We start from the raw sequence: 19783 nt of genomic DNA, 5'->3' as shown, positions 1-19783 counted from the left end.
TTTTATGCGACCACCTTGTACCTTCATATGTCTTCAGTTTCATACAGAGCCATATCATGTTTTTTTTATTTTCTGTATAAATACAACAAAACCTAAATTATGATACTTCTTTCGTGTGCGTAAAAGCTAAGTTTTTTGTTTGAAACTTTTTACTCTGCAATGGAGCTTTGCAATTTGTTACCAATTGACATCAATAATAACAATCTGTAGATATGTGATATGTTTACGCCTGACCTACAAGTGAATAAAAGAAACTTAATAAATATATTGTATAAAAGAAAGGTGTTTAATTCTTCATTTATCACATTGAGTTACTACTTTAGTGAGGTAAGGGGTTCTAAAACCATACCTTTCAACCGTCCTGGATTCTGTAGGACAGTCCCGGATTCCGAGTTGTGTCCTGTGGACCCGGTCGGCAGGAGGTATGTCCTGGATTCAACTCATCTGCATCTGGAGAGGACGCAGATGAGTTGAATATAGTAGTGAAGTTTGAGCGGAAAGCCCCTGCCTCATGGTCATATCTAGAAAGGAGTTGCTCCTGTTAGGTTTGATGTCACAGGAAGGGTCGGAGCTTCTCCAAAGAGGGTGGGGTCTCTTTTATCACAGCTCTGTGCTCTATAAAGGAAGCAGGAGTGAAGTATGTGTAGATGGAAAACAGAAAGCAGTGAGGTGTTTTGTGGTACTGCATGGTGAAAGGGGAGAGATAAGATTGTTTTACATGGGACTGCATGTTGGGCTGAGGGGAGGGAAAGATCTATTTACATGGCACTGCATGTTGAGGAGTTGAAGAAAGTGATGTTTTACATGGGACTTTATCCTGGAAGGTCTGCGGGATTTGATTGATGTTTATGGTGGGATAAGAGTCCCTGGGGTGCTGTTGGCATCGAGCTATACAAGGTTCTTTGGGTTCTTCTGTCATCTAAAGGAGGAGAGGGATCCATTCGGGTGCTTCTGGCATCTAAAGGGAGAGCAGGGGTCTTTAGGATGCTGCTGATATATAAGGGGGGCAGGGGTCTTTGGGGTGCTTCTGGCATCAAAGGGGGGCAGGGTCTGTGGGGTGCTGCTGGCTTTGAGCTATTCAGGGTCTTTTAGGTTCTTCTTACATCTAAAGGAGGGCAAGGATCTATAGGGTGCTTCTGGTATCTAAGGGAGAGGTCATTTTGGTATCTAAAGGGTGGCCAGCAGTCCTTTAGGTGCTTCTGGCATGTAAATTGGGGCAGGGTTCCTTGGGGTTCTGTTGGCATCTAAGGGGATACTGCTGGCATGGACAGGGGGCAGAGATCCTTGAGGTGCTTCTGGCATCTAAAGGTTGTGGGTGGAGGCAGGTGTCCTTGTGGTGCTGCTGGCATCTAAGGGGGAACAGGGGACTTTGTTTGGCATCTAAGAGGGGCATGGGACCCAGGGGTGCATTGGCATCTTAATATGGGGGCATACAAATTCGGTTACTTTTGGCATCTGAAGGGGTCCTTGTGTTGCTTCTGGCATCAGGTGGGGGGTGGGACAGAGGTCCCCATAATGCTGCTGGCATCTAAAGAGGGAGAAAGGGCGTTTCTGGAATTTTAATGGGGGCATGGATCTTTGGGGTGCTATTGGCATCTAAGGGGGATGCTGTTGGCATAAAGGGCAGTGGTTCCTGGTGCACTTCTGTCTACTAAAGCAGGTAGACACACTTGTCCCTTCTGGCATCTAAAAGGGGTGCCGCTGGCATGTAATGGGAGGGTCTTGTGGAATTTCGGCCCATGGGGGGCTATTGCATGTGTCTGTGTGGGATCCCTGGGGTATTGATTTTGTGTGGTGGGGTTCTTGGAGGCTTTGAGGAGGATATTAAACTTTGGGGACAGATAGAGGGGACATTAAACTGTGAGGGCAGATGAAGAAGGACATTAAACTAGGGGCAGATGGAGGAGGAATTAAACTGGGGGCCCTGTGTTCAAATTCTGCCAAGGACAACATCTGCAAGGAGTTTGTATATTCTCCCTGTGTTTGTGTGGGTTTCCTCTGGGTACTCCGATTTTCCGGGTGCACCAAGAAAGAAACTTTATACTGTGGGTTCAATTCAAGGAGAACATTATAATGTGGGGGCATATGATATTAAGTTTATTGAGTGGGGAGCACAAAGAGAAATGGATTGTAATGGGAGGAGTCAATTTAGAAGTGGGTGGAGCTAAATTTGCTACTTTGTCCCTCTTTCTGTCCTTTGAAAGTTGGGAGGTATGGGAAAACATAAATTATTGCTAATGATACTCTCTCCTACACTGTGTGTAAGGTGAATAGGAGACTTTATGTAAACAAATAGTCTGATTGAGGATGTTGAGTGGAAGAGCAAAAGTGGAGAAGGAAACACATATATATTTATATACACACACATATATATATATATATATATATATATATATATATATATATATATATATATATATTTTAAATAAGATATATTACACAGTTTCTTATATTTCCTTGTACTGTTCATTTAGGAAATGTTGTTTTATACCCGAAGTTACACCTTAAAAGCAACACAGCACAGTTACAATGCATTGCAATAATAAAGCATGTAAGTTGTGAAACAATCACATATAACAAATTTAAAACACCTTCCTTTCTCCAATTTACATATAAAAATATACAAAAGATTAAACATATGAGTTATCATACACTTTGTCTATCAGAAAACAAGTCTTTATGTAGCTATATAAACAGAGAATTAAGACTAAGGCCCCACGTTGCGGAAAAACAGCTTTTAGTTGCAGATTTTGCTGCAGTTTTTTTTTTTTTTTTTTTAATCAAAGTTCAAGAATGGCTACAAAGGGAATGGGAAATACTGTATTTGTACTGTGTACTTACACATATCATACAAAAAGTAGTTTGTCCACAGCCACCGCAATCAATAGTCTTATATATGCCGATGCAAGAATCCGCCCTCCGGACCGGGCAATAAGGCAGTATTCACAATGAGAAAAAAGATCCAGCACCGGAAAATAACTGAATTAAAACATGGCTTTTATTTTTAAATTGCTAAAAAAAAACATAGCGTTAACACCAAAGTGCATAGAGAATATATGTATAAAAATTGTATATGTCATACCAGTCCACGAAGACAAAAAAGAAACATCAGACGAGACCTACATGACACATGGCTGCCGCTGACGCGTTTCAAGGTAGTGTAACCTCTTAGTCATAGTGATCGCTATGACTAAGAGGTTACACTACCTCAAAACGCATCAGCAGCAGCCATGTGTCATGTAGGTCTCGTCTGATGTTTCTTTTTTGTCTTCGTGGACTGGTATGACATATACAATTTTTATACATATATTCTCTATGCACTTTGGTGTTAACGCTATGTTTTTTTTAAGCAATTTAAAAATAAAAGCCATGTTTTAATCCAGTTATTTTCCGGTGCTGGATCTTTTTTCTCATTGTGAATACTACTTACACATATACTTCTGCTCAATCCACTCCTGACTTTGGCTCAAAAAAATCACTGCAAAACCTGCAACAAAAATGCTGTGTTTCTACAAGATGGGGCCTTAGACTAAGGCTACAGCCCCAAGTTGCAGAAACACAGCTTTTTTGTTGCAGATTTTGTTGCAGTTTATTGAGCCAAAGTCAGGAGTGGGCAGAGCAAAATGTAGACGTGTAAGAGCTTCCTATACATTTTCCAATCCTTTTATAGCCATTTTTGGACTTGGCTCAAAAAATTGCAACAAAAAGCTGCGTTTCCGCAATGTGGGGATTTAGTCTAAGAAAGTTTTTGCTTTTAGAAGACAAATTAAGGCTAAATCCCCAGTTTATATTTCCGCCACATTTATTTTCAGCAGTATTTTTTTGCTGCGTTTCTCTACTTGGGACCTTAGCCTAAAACAAAAAAATAGAAAGTGGCACTCACAGAATAGGTTAAAACCATTTCCAGCTAATTCAATACCTAAAATGGACTCTAATTACCTAGGATCTTATTTGTAGAATTTGGTATATTGAAACATATAATAAAATGTAAACACACCATAGCCAGGAAAAAACGGACAATGACAAAGCTGTAGTAGTTGAAGGTAAATGCCACTGCGACACCGAATACAAACTGACATGTGCTTGTGATCCGCATTATTAATTGTCTTCCCACTCTGAAGATAACAAGAAAAACAACAAGTACTTCAGCATAAAAAATAAATTCAGTGCCATTTACTTGTGTATAGCTTACTGCTGTCACTAGTTTTTGACATTTTCTGTGTTTTTATTGCCAATTTTTTCCAAAATATGCTGCATTATGGTGTTTCAGGATAGTCAGTAGTAAATTATGAAAAGCCTTATAAACGTTGTATTTATTTTCTAATTTTTTTAAATTAGTTTTTTTTTTAATTACATTTGCATTTACCTTTTTTTTTGCTTCCTTTGGGATTTTTCAGCCATTTTCCTATAGACTTCTTTATAGAAATTTTTTTTTATCTAAGGCTACGGCTCCATGTAGCAGGCCAAGGAAAAAAAAACCTTGCGGTTTTTCCAGCAGTGCTTTTCACAGAAAGCCTGCAGAGGTTTCCTTACCTACCTTATATCCTTACATTTTTAGCCTTAAAAACACCAGAAAATGCTAGCTTTGCTCACATTCTGTAGCTTTTTCTAAATAATTTCTGTCATTATGTGTTGTTTTTTTTAAAGTGGGAAAAATTCACTAAACCATCTATGCCAGTTTTCTGGCATAGATTGGCATATATTTTTCACTTGGGGGCAGATAAAGGGGGACATTAAGCTGGTGACAGATGAAGGGGGACATTAAATTGGTGGCAGATGAAGGGAGACATTTATCTGGTGGAAGATGAAGGGGACATTAAAATAGAAACAGATGGAGGGGACATTAAAATGGAAACAGATGGAAGGAGACATTAAACTGGAGACAGATTGAGGAGTGGACATTAAACTGGGGTGCAGATGGAGAGTGACATTAAACTAGGGGCAAATGGAACGCAGACATATCTCCCTTTAACTACCTAACCATGGTTTAATGTCCCCCTCCAGCTGCAGGGTCATGGCAGGACTTCAGGAACATAGCGGGACAAACTGTAAGCTGTCCCAATTTTATACTGCTGTCCCGCCATATCTGAGATGGTTGGGAGCAATAGCATTACTTGTATTACAAATTTACAAGCAGTACCACAATATACTCACACTGTTGTTGGCTTAGACCTGAGTATGAATGAAGCCCCTGCAAACTCATTTGTACGTATAGGCCGGGTGGAACATGACTTAGAGAAAAATGAAGATGTATGATGTCTGTGATGTCTGTGTAAATCCAGATGTGTGCACACCTATTGGTTTTAATGGGCAAGTGTAGTCTTCCATTTGTGATCCACAGACTTTTGGTCTGTGGAGCAAGAATGGAGACATGCTCTATTTTGCTCAGTTTTGCAGACCACTGAGCCCCATTAAAGTCTATGGGAGAAAATCACAGACAACTCACAGATGCTATTCGTGTGCTGCCTCTTTATCCTAGACCCAAAGACATAGGAAATGATAGAAAATGAATATAAGAAAAAAGATTATCTACTTTTCACAGATGTGAAAAATGGATCATCCCTACACAGCAGACAACCTGAAAGTAAGCAGTAATTCCAGTCAATGCCAGTAAACCAAAGATTTTCAATGTAATAACTGTTAGCATACAGGTGAAATGCACAGTAGCATGTACTAGTCCTGTGATGGCGAACCTTTTAGAAACACAGTGCCCAATCTGCAACCCAAAACCCACTAAATTATCACAAATTGCCAACACAGCAATTTAACCTTAATGCTGTGTGGATCCACAATTGCGGACAATTACGGATCCGCAAAATACGGTCGTGTGAATGGGGCTTTACAGAGTTTTCAATTATACAACAACAACTTTGTACTGCATTTGGTATAATTTTTTAACAATTAATGTTCACTATTCACATTGTACAGATCTGTTTTATAGGACCGTGCAATGTTATTATGACTTGTGATAATATCACGTCTGCTATAAAAAAGATACTGTGTGATATAAATAGTAAAGGGTCCCCATTCAGTCTAATCTGCTCCACAGTGACCCCCACACAGTACAATCTGCTGCACAGTCACCCACACACAGTACAATCTGCTTCACAGTGGCCCTCACACAATACAATCTGCTCCACAGTGACCCCCACACAATATAATCTGTTCCACAGATGCGTGCCTACAGAGAGGGCTCTGAGTGCCATCTCTGGCACCCGTGCCATAGGTTCACCATCAAGGTACTAGTCATTACTGCAGTTAAAACTGCATGCAGTTCTTCAGTAAAAAAAAAAAAAGTGTAATGTAAACCCAGCCTTAGAGGATGTGGGGAGCCAAAATGTTTTCTTTTTGAGGATCAGAAATTTAATGGGGGAGCCTGCGTTGGAGTTACTGGAAATAGTAAAAGCTCATGAACAAAATGTGGAAATTTCCATGAATGAATCAGTATCCAATAGAACTTGCACAACCCAGAATGTCACAGTAAATTAATTTCACCAACGGCCGTAAATTGGAAATAACCTGCTGATCTTTGTACTTTTGTACTCCTGTCTGATGAGGGTCATTAGATATTGGCTTCATGTTGTTGACTAGGATACATGGAGTGGTCTCATTATGCTCTGACAAATACATGAAGAGGGACTTGTATTTATATATAAATATTGTTATGCCATTAGTATGGATTTGTGCATGACTCATTGCATCCTGATTTCCTGGTGGCATTATAAATCCTGTGGTTTTAACAAAGAATCTTAAAATCAAACACATCACAACTATTGGTTTACCATATACTCTTTTCTTAAAGGGGTACTCCAGTAACATCAAGTTATCACCCATCCAAAAGATAAAAGGTAACTTGCTGACAGGTAGGGGTCTGACTACCATTTAAGAACATGAATATATGTAAGGTCTGCAGGAAACCTGGAGGATCAGTCATATGTGTATATAGCACAACAACTAAAGTGGCATCCTGGTAACAAGTTACTTCCAAAGGTATACTATTGATCAGTAGGGGGTTAAACCACTTGGATCTTGGCTGATTACAAGAATTGGTGTGTTTTGCACTCAAGTTTGAATGGCTCAGTAGGTCTGAAATGTGTCACCACTACAATCATTTCAACACGAGTTGGCTGAACACTGTAATTTTGTGATTTTCAGCGATTTCATTTGAATTGAATGTGGTGGGGCACACTTTTCTGACCTTGTGCTGTATTTACTCTAGGGTGGTGTATGGTCAAATACTATTCCAGATGTCATCATCTTATGGACAGGAGTGCCATCCAGATAAGATGTGGCCGCAAAATTACGCGCGCAAAATTGCACGCGTTATACGCCCGTTGAAATGAATGTGATCTGTTTTGAGCGCTCACATTCTGACATGTGTATACGTGCCAGAATGCGCGCCCGTTAACTCCGTGTTAACTGGCCCTTACACGCTCAGAATCAGTGAGCGCATACTCAGTGTGAATGCACCCGTAGTGTGAACGCCCCCTTACAGTAACTGCGCAGGTAATGTTCTCTTGGTAAAATACTGTTGCATCCAGCAATCCTTAGCTGTAAAATGACTGTATTTTCATCCCTGTTCTGTGACCACAGCCATAGTTGAGTGTGGGGTTGAAAAAGATTATAGAGAATGCTGATGTTAAGCATTATGGACATGTAGGTAAATAGAATTAGTCAGTGTTTGGGTCACTTTGTAGCACACACTGAGATAAAACACTGCTTTCTTTAGCTATTTTTCCAGAGCGATTTCTTGGAGTGAACTACAAATCAAACAAAACAAAAGAACACATAATCCCAGGATTCCATGAAATGACAGACTGTGCAAAAGGCTGCCTAGAGGTTGAGAATTTATGAACCGGAACTTTCTGAATGGTAAATATCTTTGTCCTTTCTTATTCTGATTTTTACTCACTATACAGCATGTATGCTATTTTTATATCCTAATGTAATCTAAATAGTTTCTATGAGTTTTACATTGCCATATTGTACATTGTGTTCTATTAAATCATGTGCGTACATTTTTAATCATGTTTTAAATCAAAATCTTACTTTAATAAATTACCTGTCAGCAATATCCCCAAAAGCTACTGCACCGATAAGCACTCCAAGCATGAAGGTTGGTTGGGCCAATTTAGCAAGCCATTCATGGTCACACACCAGATCCCAATCTGTTACTATGCTGCTTTGCAAATTAGTAAAATCGTATTCATATCCATCAGAGCAAGAAAATAATGTCTGGTTTCCATCATATGTATATGTTGGAGTAGATGAACCTTCACGTTTATATCGATGGCAACGATGTAGTTCCCAAACATCTCCATTTCCCTGCTGTACAACAAGGTGATCTTTTGGTGATGTCCATAGACCCCAAACTTCATTGATCTGAGACAGTGTTTCATTATGGAGTAATATGAAGCTCACATTTCCTGGAGGTCTGCATATGTACTTTGGTGTGACAGCAATGAACACAGAGGCCAAGTAGTGGATGCCACAAGCAATAGCTTGAAAGGCAGATGTGAAGTATACATACGCTTGAAATCTGTAAAATACAAAAGACATACAATTAACCACTAAAGGACACGACTAAAAGATACCTTGTGGCCAGAGCCCACGTTGCGAAAACGGCAAGATTTAACCACAACATTTTATAGTACCTTGAAATAATTCAAAACTGTATATGGAAAGTTTTTTCACAGAAAGTTAAACAAAAATTAGATGTGAAATTTAGATATTTCATATTTGTTAATAATATGTTCATTTAGCCCTAAAATGTACACATACACATGGGGTTAAAAATAAAAACGCGTCCCAAAAGTTATTATGCTCTTACTACTTCTCCTGAGCACAGAAAAATATCCCATATTATGTAGGCAGATAGCAGGGTTCGGAACGGAAAGAGCGCTGTTTGGTTTTTGGAGGGCAGATTTTGCTGCAATATTTTTCTTATTTGCAGATCTCCTATAAAACCAGTAGAATGGAGGAGCCCTAACACTGGAACCTGAAATGGCAAAACTACTTTTTTCAAATAAACCACTGCCATACCGACAAATGTTTCATTTTCACAAGCATTTAACATGACATTGTTAATTGGGTTATCCTAGGTACAACAAAGTCATATATGTGGAGATAAGCATTATTTGGCTTTTAGAGTTAGATGGTTTGCTTTTTGGATACCATGACACATTTGCAGAGCCCCTTACGTGCCAGTAAAATGGAGCCCCCTGGGAAGTGACCTCATTTTGAATACTGTACCCTTCAAATAATTTATAAAGGGGTATAGTGAGTAGTCAGTCTCCAGATGTGAATACACTGAGTACAGAAAATTCCTCAATACTTTCCCACTAGCTCATAGGATTGGAGGCATTCTAAGGAGTTAGTTCTGGTGCCTTTTCCCTCTTAAACTGTACGAATGGGGTGTCCCCTGATGTATGTTCCCACAAATGATATATTTTCCTTCCTAACACAGTCACTCTTGCCCTAAAGATATGGCTATTGTTGAGCACAATGTATTTTTTGGTGGTGTTGCCATATGAAGGCTTTTTTTTGTTTTGTGGTATGAGATTCATTTTTCAATGACACAATTTGTTGTGCAGCTAATGTGTTGTTTAATTGTGTCCTGATAATGGCCACTTCTATCTGCTGATTACATAATGTTTATTAATTATGCAAATTAGTTCTCCATCCACTTGACTTGAAACATCTAAGGGAAGAATTCAATCTCTCTGCGGCCACTCTACTCTCTACTTGGCCTCTTGGCTGTGATTCACAGCTCAGTGAAGACAGTAGGTCTGAGAGATGTCAATCATAGCTTAAGGGTCTTATAGGGCACTGAAAGTTTGCCTTATCCACTAGCTCTCCACCCACTTGACTTGAAACACCTAATTTGCACAGAGATTAAAATTATTTCTTGGAGGATGGTGGCAGATACTGTTGGACAAAACATGAGAGGTACTATAAGGTACTGGTTTGAGGATCAAGTAAAGTTAAACAGTTTCCCTTTAAAAAAATAGACAACTGAATACTTAGGAATTTGTTTATTTTGTTATATCACCACAAAAAAAACTGTACTTTTCTGCCAGGTTTCTGTCTATTTCTGAAAAACAACATCTGGCTATTCCTCCATCACATAAGCCTTCAATTACATTGGTCAGTATTTTCCAATTTACTTTAAAATGTACCAGCAATAGTTAGGACTTTTCTTGCATGTTGCTACTGTAGCATCCCAGAGTGCTCCTGTTTTTATTGTTTCTCTTTTGTGCCTCTGGGTTGTGTTTGTATTTTCTTTCTTCTATGTTCTGTGTATCTCATGTTTATATTGTTTTGCAGCTTTTCACTTGTTTTCTCTATAGTCCCCCCCCCTTCCCGTGTTTCAAACCTTGTTCCTTGGTACAGCCCTGGCCTATCACAGGCCACGGGGTGGGGTCCGAGGAGACTTTTGTTTCCTGGGAAATTGTTGGAGCTCAGTCTTGTCTAAGTCGAGTCCAACAATTGGAAGTAGAAACAGTGTATCTCAGTGCTGACGACTGAGGCCTGATCGTTTTCTACACAGCCCTAAGGAGGAAATACAGCCCAAGGCTCTAAATTTCCAGCTCACATGATCAGGGGCGGATCCAGGGCCGGGCGAGCCGGGCAACCGCCCGGGGCCCCGCGGCCCGACCCTAACAAAATGGACCCGGTCAGCTCGGCAGTCGGGCAAGTGCCGGGGCCCACAGAGCCTCTGGGGGCCCCCCGGCACTTGCCTGTCACCGTGACATAAGGGGCCCAGCGACAGTACCTCTGCTACCCCCGCTCTTATCACAGACAAACTGTTTTAACTGTGCTAAGAGCGGGGGAAAGCTGAAAGGACCTTGTGTGACGTCATCCGTCACATGACTGGGTGGGCGTGTCTATAGCCTGGAAAGAGAAGGAGAGATCTGCTGCGAGGTAATGAAGGGGAGGGGAGGGAAAGGAGATGCAGGATGGAGAGTGTCTGTCTGTGTGTAAGTGTGTGTGAGTGTGTATGTGTGTGTGGTGAGGAGCAACAGTAACCTAGGGGCAGAGATGGAGGAGAGGACATGAAAATGTGGGTAGAGATGAGGGGTGCATGAAACTGGGGGCAGATGGAGGGAGGGTATGAAATGTCATGTGACATCAGTGTGTTATTAAAGATGGCCAACACCACCAAAGACTGCAGCGGAGCCGGAGACAGGTAAGTAACTTTTTTTTTATGTCTGTATCTCCCCTCGGTCTCCGATTATTATACTCTGGGGTCTGAAAATACCCCAGAGTATAATAATTGTTCGTGGGTGTTCATTATCGGGCATAATCCCGTGTGCAGGGGCCACAATGGGGTATAATACTGTGTGCAGGAGCCACTATGGGACATAATTGACCGTGCAGGAATGCGGCGTGTGTGTGTGTGTGGGGGGGTAGTCGGTCGAGATCTTCGGTGTCGGTCAGGAAGGGGGGGGGCCCCATGTTAAAAGTTCACCACGGGGCCCCGCCATTCCTAGTTACGCCACTGTATGTGATTAGAGCAGGAGCTGTGACCTCAGCTCCTGCTTTAAAGCTCCGGCCCGGCTTGCGTGTGTAGAAGCGATGACGTCATCACATCGCGCCTACACACGCAAGCCGGGCTGTAGCTAAGCAGGAGCTGAGGTCACAGCTCCTGCTTTAATCGCGTATATGACTGGAGTGGGAGAGAGGAGCGTCGGGGGAACGATGGAAGGTGAGTGATAGAAGGTGAGTGTAAGTGTTTGTTTTGTATTAAATATTAAGGTGGAACATAATGAAGGGGGCCCATGAAACTGGGGGGCAAATGAAGGGGAGGGGGGAACGGCATGACACTGGGGAAGATGAAGGGGGTGGGGAGAGAACGGCATGAAACTGGGGACAAAGATGGAGGGGGCCCAATGAAACTGGGGGGCAAATGAAGGGGAGGGGGGAACAGCATGACACTGGGGCAGAGACGGGGGACATTAAACTGTGGGCAGATGAAGGGGGAGAACGTGATGAAACTGGGGACAGAGATGGAGGGTGGGACATGAAACTGGGGGCAGAGGAAGGGTGTATATGAAACTGGGGGAGAGATGGAGGGGGGGCATATAATTTACGGGTGACTGTAGGAGGATTATACTGTGTGGGAGCACATGATAAATGAATGAGAATGGGTGGAATCAACATAAAAGTGGGTGGAGCCAAATTTGCCGTGGCACGCAGAGCGCGCTGCACATTTTACCCCTCTTTCTACTCATTAAAAATTAGGAGGTATGGTTGGTGACGCCACACTCCTGCATGACGTCACTCGCTTCATCCTACGGACGCCGATGAGCTGAATAAATAGGCGTTTAAAGCAGGAGGTGTCACAGCTCAGCTCCTGTTTTAACGCTGAGCTCCGGCATTTGTAGTCGCGATGTGATGATGTCACATCGTGCCTACAATATGTGTATGAGGGAGAGAGCTGCGGGGGAACGAGGGAAGGTGAGTGTGTGTGAGAACAGTATGATGCTGGGGCAGATGAACGGAGGGAGAACGGCATGACACTGGGGCAGATAGAGGGGGGGAGAACGGCATGACACTGGGGCAGAGATGGGGGGGGACATGAAACTGTGGGCAGATAAAGGGGGAGAATGGCATGAAACTGGGGACAGAGATAGAGGGGGGACATGAAACTAGGGGTAGATGAAGGGTGTATATGAAAATGGGGAGAGATGGAGGGGGGGGACATATAATTTACGGGTGACTGTAGGAGGATTATACTGTGTGGAATCACATGAAAAATGAATGAGAATGGGCGGAGTCAACATAAAAGTGGGCGGGGCCTAATTTGCTGCGGCGCGCTGCGCGTAGGGCCCCGCCAAAGTCAATTGCCCAGGGCCCCGCAAACCCTGGATCCGCCACTGCACATGATGAGCTCATATGGTGCGGGTCGCAATGACAGAGTCCACACAGGCAGCGGGTTTCAAACTCCAAGGGTGCTTTTTATTTAGATGTTTCAGCACAAAAGACACCGTCCAAACAAAACAAAACCTAAGTCTGTCTGGCTCTAACTATAAAGCAGCATGCCTCACTAACCTAGTGCTGGCCAAAAAACGTGTCACCAAACATAGTAGCAAACTGTGCAAACATCCACTCTAGGAGTGTTCTCTCCCAGGCTGCAAATCTGTCAGCCCTTTTCAGTTTTCCCTCCTCAGTAATGAATTTCAGAAAGCCTTACCTGAGAACACCTGGGACTAAGGAAAAACCCATAGTGGACTAGGGGTGTGAACTGTAGCACTCCTGCTACCAACCTGTCCTCCAGTCCAGGAAGCTCAGCCCATGTAACTTAACCCAAGCATTTTTCGTTTTTCACTCACCCCCCCCCCCCCCCACCACCACCAAACCCCATAACTTTCTTATTTTTCTGCTCTCAGAGCCATATGAGGTCTTAATGTTTGCAGAACAAATTTTTCTTCATGATGCTACCATTAATTTTTCTGTACAATGTACTGGGAAGCTGGGAACAAATTCAGAATGGGGAGGATTTTTTAAAAAATGTATTTGTGCGACTTTCTTCTGGGCTTCGTTTTTACAGCATTCACTGTGCAGCCAAAATGACATGTAAGATGTATTCTGTTTCGGTACGAGTTCGAGGATACCAAATTATAAGGTTTTATTTACATTTTAACCCCTTAACAAAAACCCAAACTGTGCCCCCCAAATTTTTTTTCTAAAAGTCATCATATTCTGACTAGAGATGAGCGAGTACTGTTCGGATCAGCCGATCAGAACAGCACGCTCGCATAGGAATGAATGGATGTAGCCGGCACGCGGGGGGTTAAGCGGCCGGCCGCCGTCAAAGCGGAAGTACCAGGTGCATCCATTCATTTCTATGGAGCGTGCTGTTCGGATCAGCTGATCCGAACAGTACTCGCTCATCTCTAATTCTGACATATGTACGTTTTTTAAAGTTCCATGTACAGTAATGCATAGGGCGTCTTTTTTTTGCAGGACCAGGTGTACTTTTCAGTTATATCATTGTAGGGAATTGGTACTGCTTTGATCACTTTTTATTCAAATTTTTATCAGAGGCAAAACAGTGAAAAAACTGCATTTTGGCACTTTTGATTTTTTTTTTCCCCCCATTATAACGTTTACCATACGGCAAAATTATTTTTATAGATTTGTAGACTTAGTGTTTTCAAACACAGGGATACCTAATATGTATGTGTTTCACAGTATTTAAGTTCTTTCATGTATGTGTTCTAGGAAAAGAAGGGTGATTTGAACTTTTGCATTTGCAATTTTTTTGCATTTATTAGACCCCCTAGGGTCTTGAACCCCAGGGGATCTGATCACTAACGCAATAATGCATTGTAATGCATTGCAAAAAAAAGAGCAGTTCTATTGCAGGCTACATAGTATAGCCTGTAATAGAAAATAATGAGACTGGCCTGGGAGTCTTAACTGGCTCCCAGCTGTCATGGTAACAGAACCGAGGCACCGAGGCAGCTTTGACCGAGGCACCAGAGGGGTTAGCACCCGCGATAAGTGGCACCAATCATGGGCATTAGCGCCGGGTGTCTGCTGTATAAAACAGCAGACACCCGATGGCTACATTGACCGAGACTACTACGACTACCCCCAAGACCTGGTTTTCTGTAGTCATTGTCAGGAACCACGTGGGTTGGGTAGTTTGGGACCTCAAAAATGCTCTATGCACATTTGGGAACAACAGTCATTCAACCCACCAGCCACATCTTATATTCTAACCGTGACATCATTCCTGGCTCTCCTGAGTGTTATATATATATATATTCTGCAATGAGCATTTCCATCAATACAGATGAAAGTAATCATTGCTATTCAAGGCCTCATTCACACAGCAGTATATGGTACTGATTTTATGGTGGATTTTGCCCCCAGATCAGCATCAGATTCAGGCCTCATTCTGCCGCCCTCTGTTTTAAAAAAATATAAGCTTCCTGCTCAATTTTGCTGCTGATTCTGCACCTGGTTCAGCCACAGAGCCTGCCGATCATAAATACACTCCTTCCTTGGCGACTAATCAATGGCACAAAATTGTAACTGAATGAAGAAATCCTCTGCATTAGGCTAAATGCACATGACCGTACCTGTGCACTGGATGCGCTTCGGCGGCCCCATTCATCCAATGAATAGGAGCTGCTGAAGCATTAAGGGGGGGGGGTCCATGTAATACACGATCATGTGCATGGGCTGACAGAAATGAATGGGTCAGTTTTCCATTCAGGAAAAACCCGATGATGTGCAAAGGACCTTACACTTATATAAAACTCTATCTACTTCTCATCCACTGTATTATAATCCATTCTAGCAAGTCTGCCTCAGCAAAGAAACACCCAATTTCAGACAAAATTACTGCTGCACAAACTGCCTTACAAAGGGGCCCACTTTGGCTCTGTCACCAAAGGGCCTGCCCAAACCTGGAGCCAGCCCTGGTCAGATCAAGTCAGAAAACAATCCAAGGGTCAAAACACAGAGAAGCCAACAAATACAGAAGCAGAAGACTTCCCAATCTGTGTGAGGGATGAGCACAATTAAATAACCAGAGGTACTCAGAGACTAACTAGGGACACAGGTGCACGCTCTGACCCTTTAACTCCTTCCCATCATCCACCATACCATGACATATTGAAGGCACCTAAAATTGTCATTAGACTACTTCTATTACAGGCTGTCTAGAGTAGACATCGGAGTCCCTGGGGTCAAGACCTCCAGGGGATCTAAAAATAAAAGTTAAAAAAAAAAAATTAAAAGTTTAACTCATTCCTGCCTGTGACATTTTTTTGATTTTCAATTTCCATATCTTTTTTACTTTTCTGTTCACAGAGCCATATCAGGGCTTAATGTTTGTGGGACAAAAATCAGAATGGGATGAATTGGAAAAAAAGTATATTTGTACAACTATTTTAAGGTCTTTGTTTTAATGGCATTTACTGTATAGCCAAAATGGCATGTCACCCGTGTATTCTATGTTTTGGTACACTTCCGGGGATACCAAATTTATATAATTTTATTTACATTTTAACCAATAATACAAAACTCAAAAACTTTGCAAATTTTTTTTTTTTTACGAAAGTCAACCATAATCTGCCACCCGTACCTTTTTTTATATTTCCATGTATGGAGATGCATAGGGCATCATTTTTTTGAGGGCTAGTTGTACTTTTTAAGAAAATCATTTTAGGGAATATCTTTTGTTTTGATAACTGAGTTAGTTGGGAAGGGCTAGTAGTGGGCAGGATAGCTAGAGAGACAGGGAAGGGGTTTGAGGGAGGAGGAGGTAGTGAGAGGGAGTTAGTACGTGTCAGCCTACAAGTACCATGATGCATTAGCTAAAACAGCAGGAAGCTACACCAGGTAATCAAATGCAGAAGATGCCAGGAGTTCCCAGAGAAACACAGAAATCAATCAAAACACTGCTAAAGGTATTTTGGTGGACTTATTATCCCATTAATAGCAGTAACGGATCTTTTTTTAAAAAAAACAAACAGTTTTTGCCCTGAAAATCTCTTTAAGTCCTTATACGATTCTATGACTAGAAAAATAGAACAGTTCTAGCTTTTGGAATGAAGGAAGTGAGAAAAAAACTAAAATTGGCTGCAGCAGAAAGGTGTTACAAGGATACAAAAGATAGCTTGAATATCTTACAGGCTCAGCAGGAAAAGGCTGAAAGAGTGAACAAGCAGAAGCAAGGGGTTTGCATGTGCACAAGAACGCACAGAATTTTGAAGTCAGATGCAGAGGGGGGAAGGAAATCAGTGGGACATGTAAGCATGCCATTACAGCAAGCAAGGGTGTGGATAATTGCCGTAGGTGTCATGGAAGTGGAAATAAAACAAGGCTCTGCTTGGGTGGTCCAACCACAGATTGCATGGGCTAGTACTACAGAGACTGCCCAGCGTGAACATATTCAGTGTAACATTCTGTAAGTAATTGAGAAACATAAAAAATGTATATTGACTGCTTCCCTTTTACCAAATACTCGTGTCAAGATGATATCACATTTACCCCAGAGTCCTAAGTGAACTTTGTTGCCTGACTTCTACAGCATTAATAAATTTATTTCCCTATTTCATTGATCAACTTTTAAGTAACGAAGAAGAAGTAGTATATTAATAACTGAAAGTTAGATGCTGTGGTCAGTCTAAGGGGTTTTACAAACATTATGGGTAACCGAAAGACCCCTCACATGAGTATTGTAATGAATAATACTGAATCAGTGATGAGATGATTGCCGATGTCTGGTACTTAACGACCCATGAGGTAATAGTACCTCATGGATGTAAACAATCCCCGCAGTGCAGTGCGGGCGTTCTTGGAGCGGGTGTTAGTTGTATCTGACAACTAACATCCTGTTCCGTCACCCTCCATCGGACATGAGTGCCGATTTTGGGTTTTAACCCGTTGATTGCTGCGATCAAACATGATCGTGGCAAACAACGGGTTGACAGGTTGCCCGATCTTGTGGGGGTCCCCGGCACCCCCCACGGCGAGATCGGGGGGGTGGCGGTGTGTAAAACATGTAGCCTGGGGTCTGGCCAGTGACCCCAGGCTACTACATGCCCCCATTACCTATGCCAGGGCCCCGGAGGGGGGCGGCATTTTTGCTTACCTAAGCCAGTCCAGTCCTGGACTGGCTTAGCGTCACCATCTCGGCAGCCCGGCACGGGAAGCGAGCAGTGGATTGGGGAGGCCCTGTGGACGCAGCGCTGCAACAACAGCCTCCCCTCACGCTCAGGCAGAGAGCAGGTATTCTACCTGCCTGCTAACGCCGCTCCGCCCCGCCCCACCTGGGGGGGCGGCAAAAAAGGTAGGTTCACCCCTGGTTACACCTCTCAGAAGATGTTGATGCAAAAATCACTGATTTATGTCCCTAAATGTGTTTTTGTTCTGCAGAATTAGTTACGCATAAAAAAATAACATAAATGAGGTATCGCCGTAACCGTACCGACCTGCAGAATAAAGGCCACATGTTACTTATACTGTACGCTACATAGCGCAAAATTTAAAAGGTAAAATGCAATGCCAGAATTGATTTTTTTTTTTTAATCCAGCAAAAAAAGAGTTAAAAATATGTATTCAATACGTTGTAGGCACCCAAAAATGGTGTCAATACAAACTGCATCTCATCCCGCAAACAACAAGCCCTTATATGGCCACGTCACCAGAAAAATAAAGAAAATATAGCATCTAGAAATGTGAAGACAAAAAAATAAAAAATCTCCAAATCATTAGAAAACAACTGGCTGCGGCAGGTAGGGAATATATAAACTGTGGGAGTGTATATCAGCGGACACCCCAGATTTACAGATTATGAGCGAAAATATACCTGAAGTGACCCCCAGAGTGACTCCCCCAATTATAGGAGCTCCTGGGACACAGTAGGGAATTTGGTGTTGGCAATGTTCTCCGCACAGCTTACATATTTCCACTTCACCATCCGCTGTGCAGTCATGTCCAGGATACTAATACTCACTAAACTCCCTGATAAATTCTTTGAGGGGTGCAGTTTTCAAAATGGAGTTACTCCTTTGGGGAATCCTCTTTTCTGGTACCTTACAGGCTCTACAAACATGACATGGCGTCCAGATACCAAACGTGAATCTGTACTCAAAAAGCCGCATCACGCTCCTTCCCTTCTGCGCCCCACATATGGGGTATTGCCGTGTTCAGGAGAAATTGTTTAACAAACTGTGGGGGGCTTTTACTCCTTTAACCCCTTGTGAAAATAAAAACTTTGGAGATAGTGAAATTTTAGTCATTTTTCATTTACACATCCCAATGTTAGTAAAATCTGTGAAACAGCTGTAGGGTCAAAAAGGTCACTATACCCCTTGATGAATTCTTTGAGGGGTGTAGTTTCTAAAATGGGGTCACTTTTATGGGGTATCCATTGTTTTGGTACCCTAAGGACTCTGCAAATGAGACATGGCGCATTAAATTATTCCAACAAAATCTGCTGTTCAAACACCCAGTGTCGCTCCTTCCCTTCCATGCACTGCCGTCTGCCCAAAAATCTGTTTATACTCACATGTGGGGTATTTCTGTGCTTGGAAGAAATTGCACAATAAACTGTCAGATGAATTTTCTCCTTTAACTGTTTGTGAATGTGTTAATTTTAGGTCTAAATGAATGTAATAGTGAAAAAAAAAAGGGGGCCACACGGTGGCTCAGTGGTTAGCACTGCAGCCTTGCAGCACTGGAGTCCTGGTGTTCAAATCCCGCCAAGGGCATAAAACCATCTGCAAGGAGTTTGTATGTTCTCCCCGTGTTTGCATGGATTTCCATCCCATATTCCAAAGACATACTGACAGGGAAAAAATGTACATTGTGAGCTCTATGTGGGGCTCACAATCTACATTAAAAAAAAAAAAAAAATAGTGAAAAAAAAATGAAATGTCTAAATTTGACTTCCATATTATTTTTATTCTTTTGAAATGCTTAAAGGGTTAACAAACATCCCAAATACTGTTTTGAATAAGGGGAGATTTATAGGGGTTTCTATTATATAGGCCTTTATAATTCCTTTCAGAACTGAAGTTGTCCCTAAAAAGATAGTTTGGGGAATTTTCTTGTAAATCTGGAAAATCGCTGTTACACTTGTAAGCCTTGTAACATCCAAAATGAATTAAAAGACAATCAAAAGATGATGCCGATATAAAGCAGAGATATGGTAGATCATATTTATTCATGTATTTGGGTGGTATGACTATCTGCCTGAAAAGCAGAGAATTTCCCATTTTGAAAATTGCAATTTTTTCAAAATTTCCATCAACTTTCC

At 42.0% G+C, this 19783-nt stretch overlaps 1 protein-coding gene across 1 annotated transcript in view; it reads right to left on the bottom strand.

Moving 5' to 3' along the window:
• Positions 1–19783, bottom strand: part of SLC22A16 (solute carrier family 22 member 16) — a 42751-nt gene that overhangs the window by 10549 nt on the left and 12419 nt on the right. Inside the window, exons 2-3 of the mRNA XM_075268141.1 lie at positions 8063–8539; positions 3998–4115 (exon numbers count right to left, since the gene is read on the bottom strand). Of these exons, the coding sequence (XP_075124242.1) occupies positions 3998–4115; positions 8063–8539 (595 nt within the window). The remainder of the gene's footprint in view (positions 1–3997; positions 4116–8062; positions 8540–19783) is intronic.

This window comes from Leptodactylus fuscus, chromosome 3 (genome assembly GCF_031893055.1).
Source record: "Leptodactylus fuscus isolate aLepFus1 chromosome 3, aLepFus1.hap2, whole genome shotgun sequence".
Taxonomy (NCBI): domain Eukaryota; kingdom Metazoa; phylum Chordata; class Amphibia; order Anura; family Leptodactylidae; genus Leptodactylus; species Leptodactylus fuscus.
The sequence above is the reverse complement of the archived record's forward strand: the minus strand, read 5'-3'. Positions and strand labels throughout refer to the sequence as shown.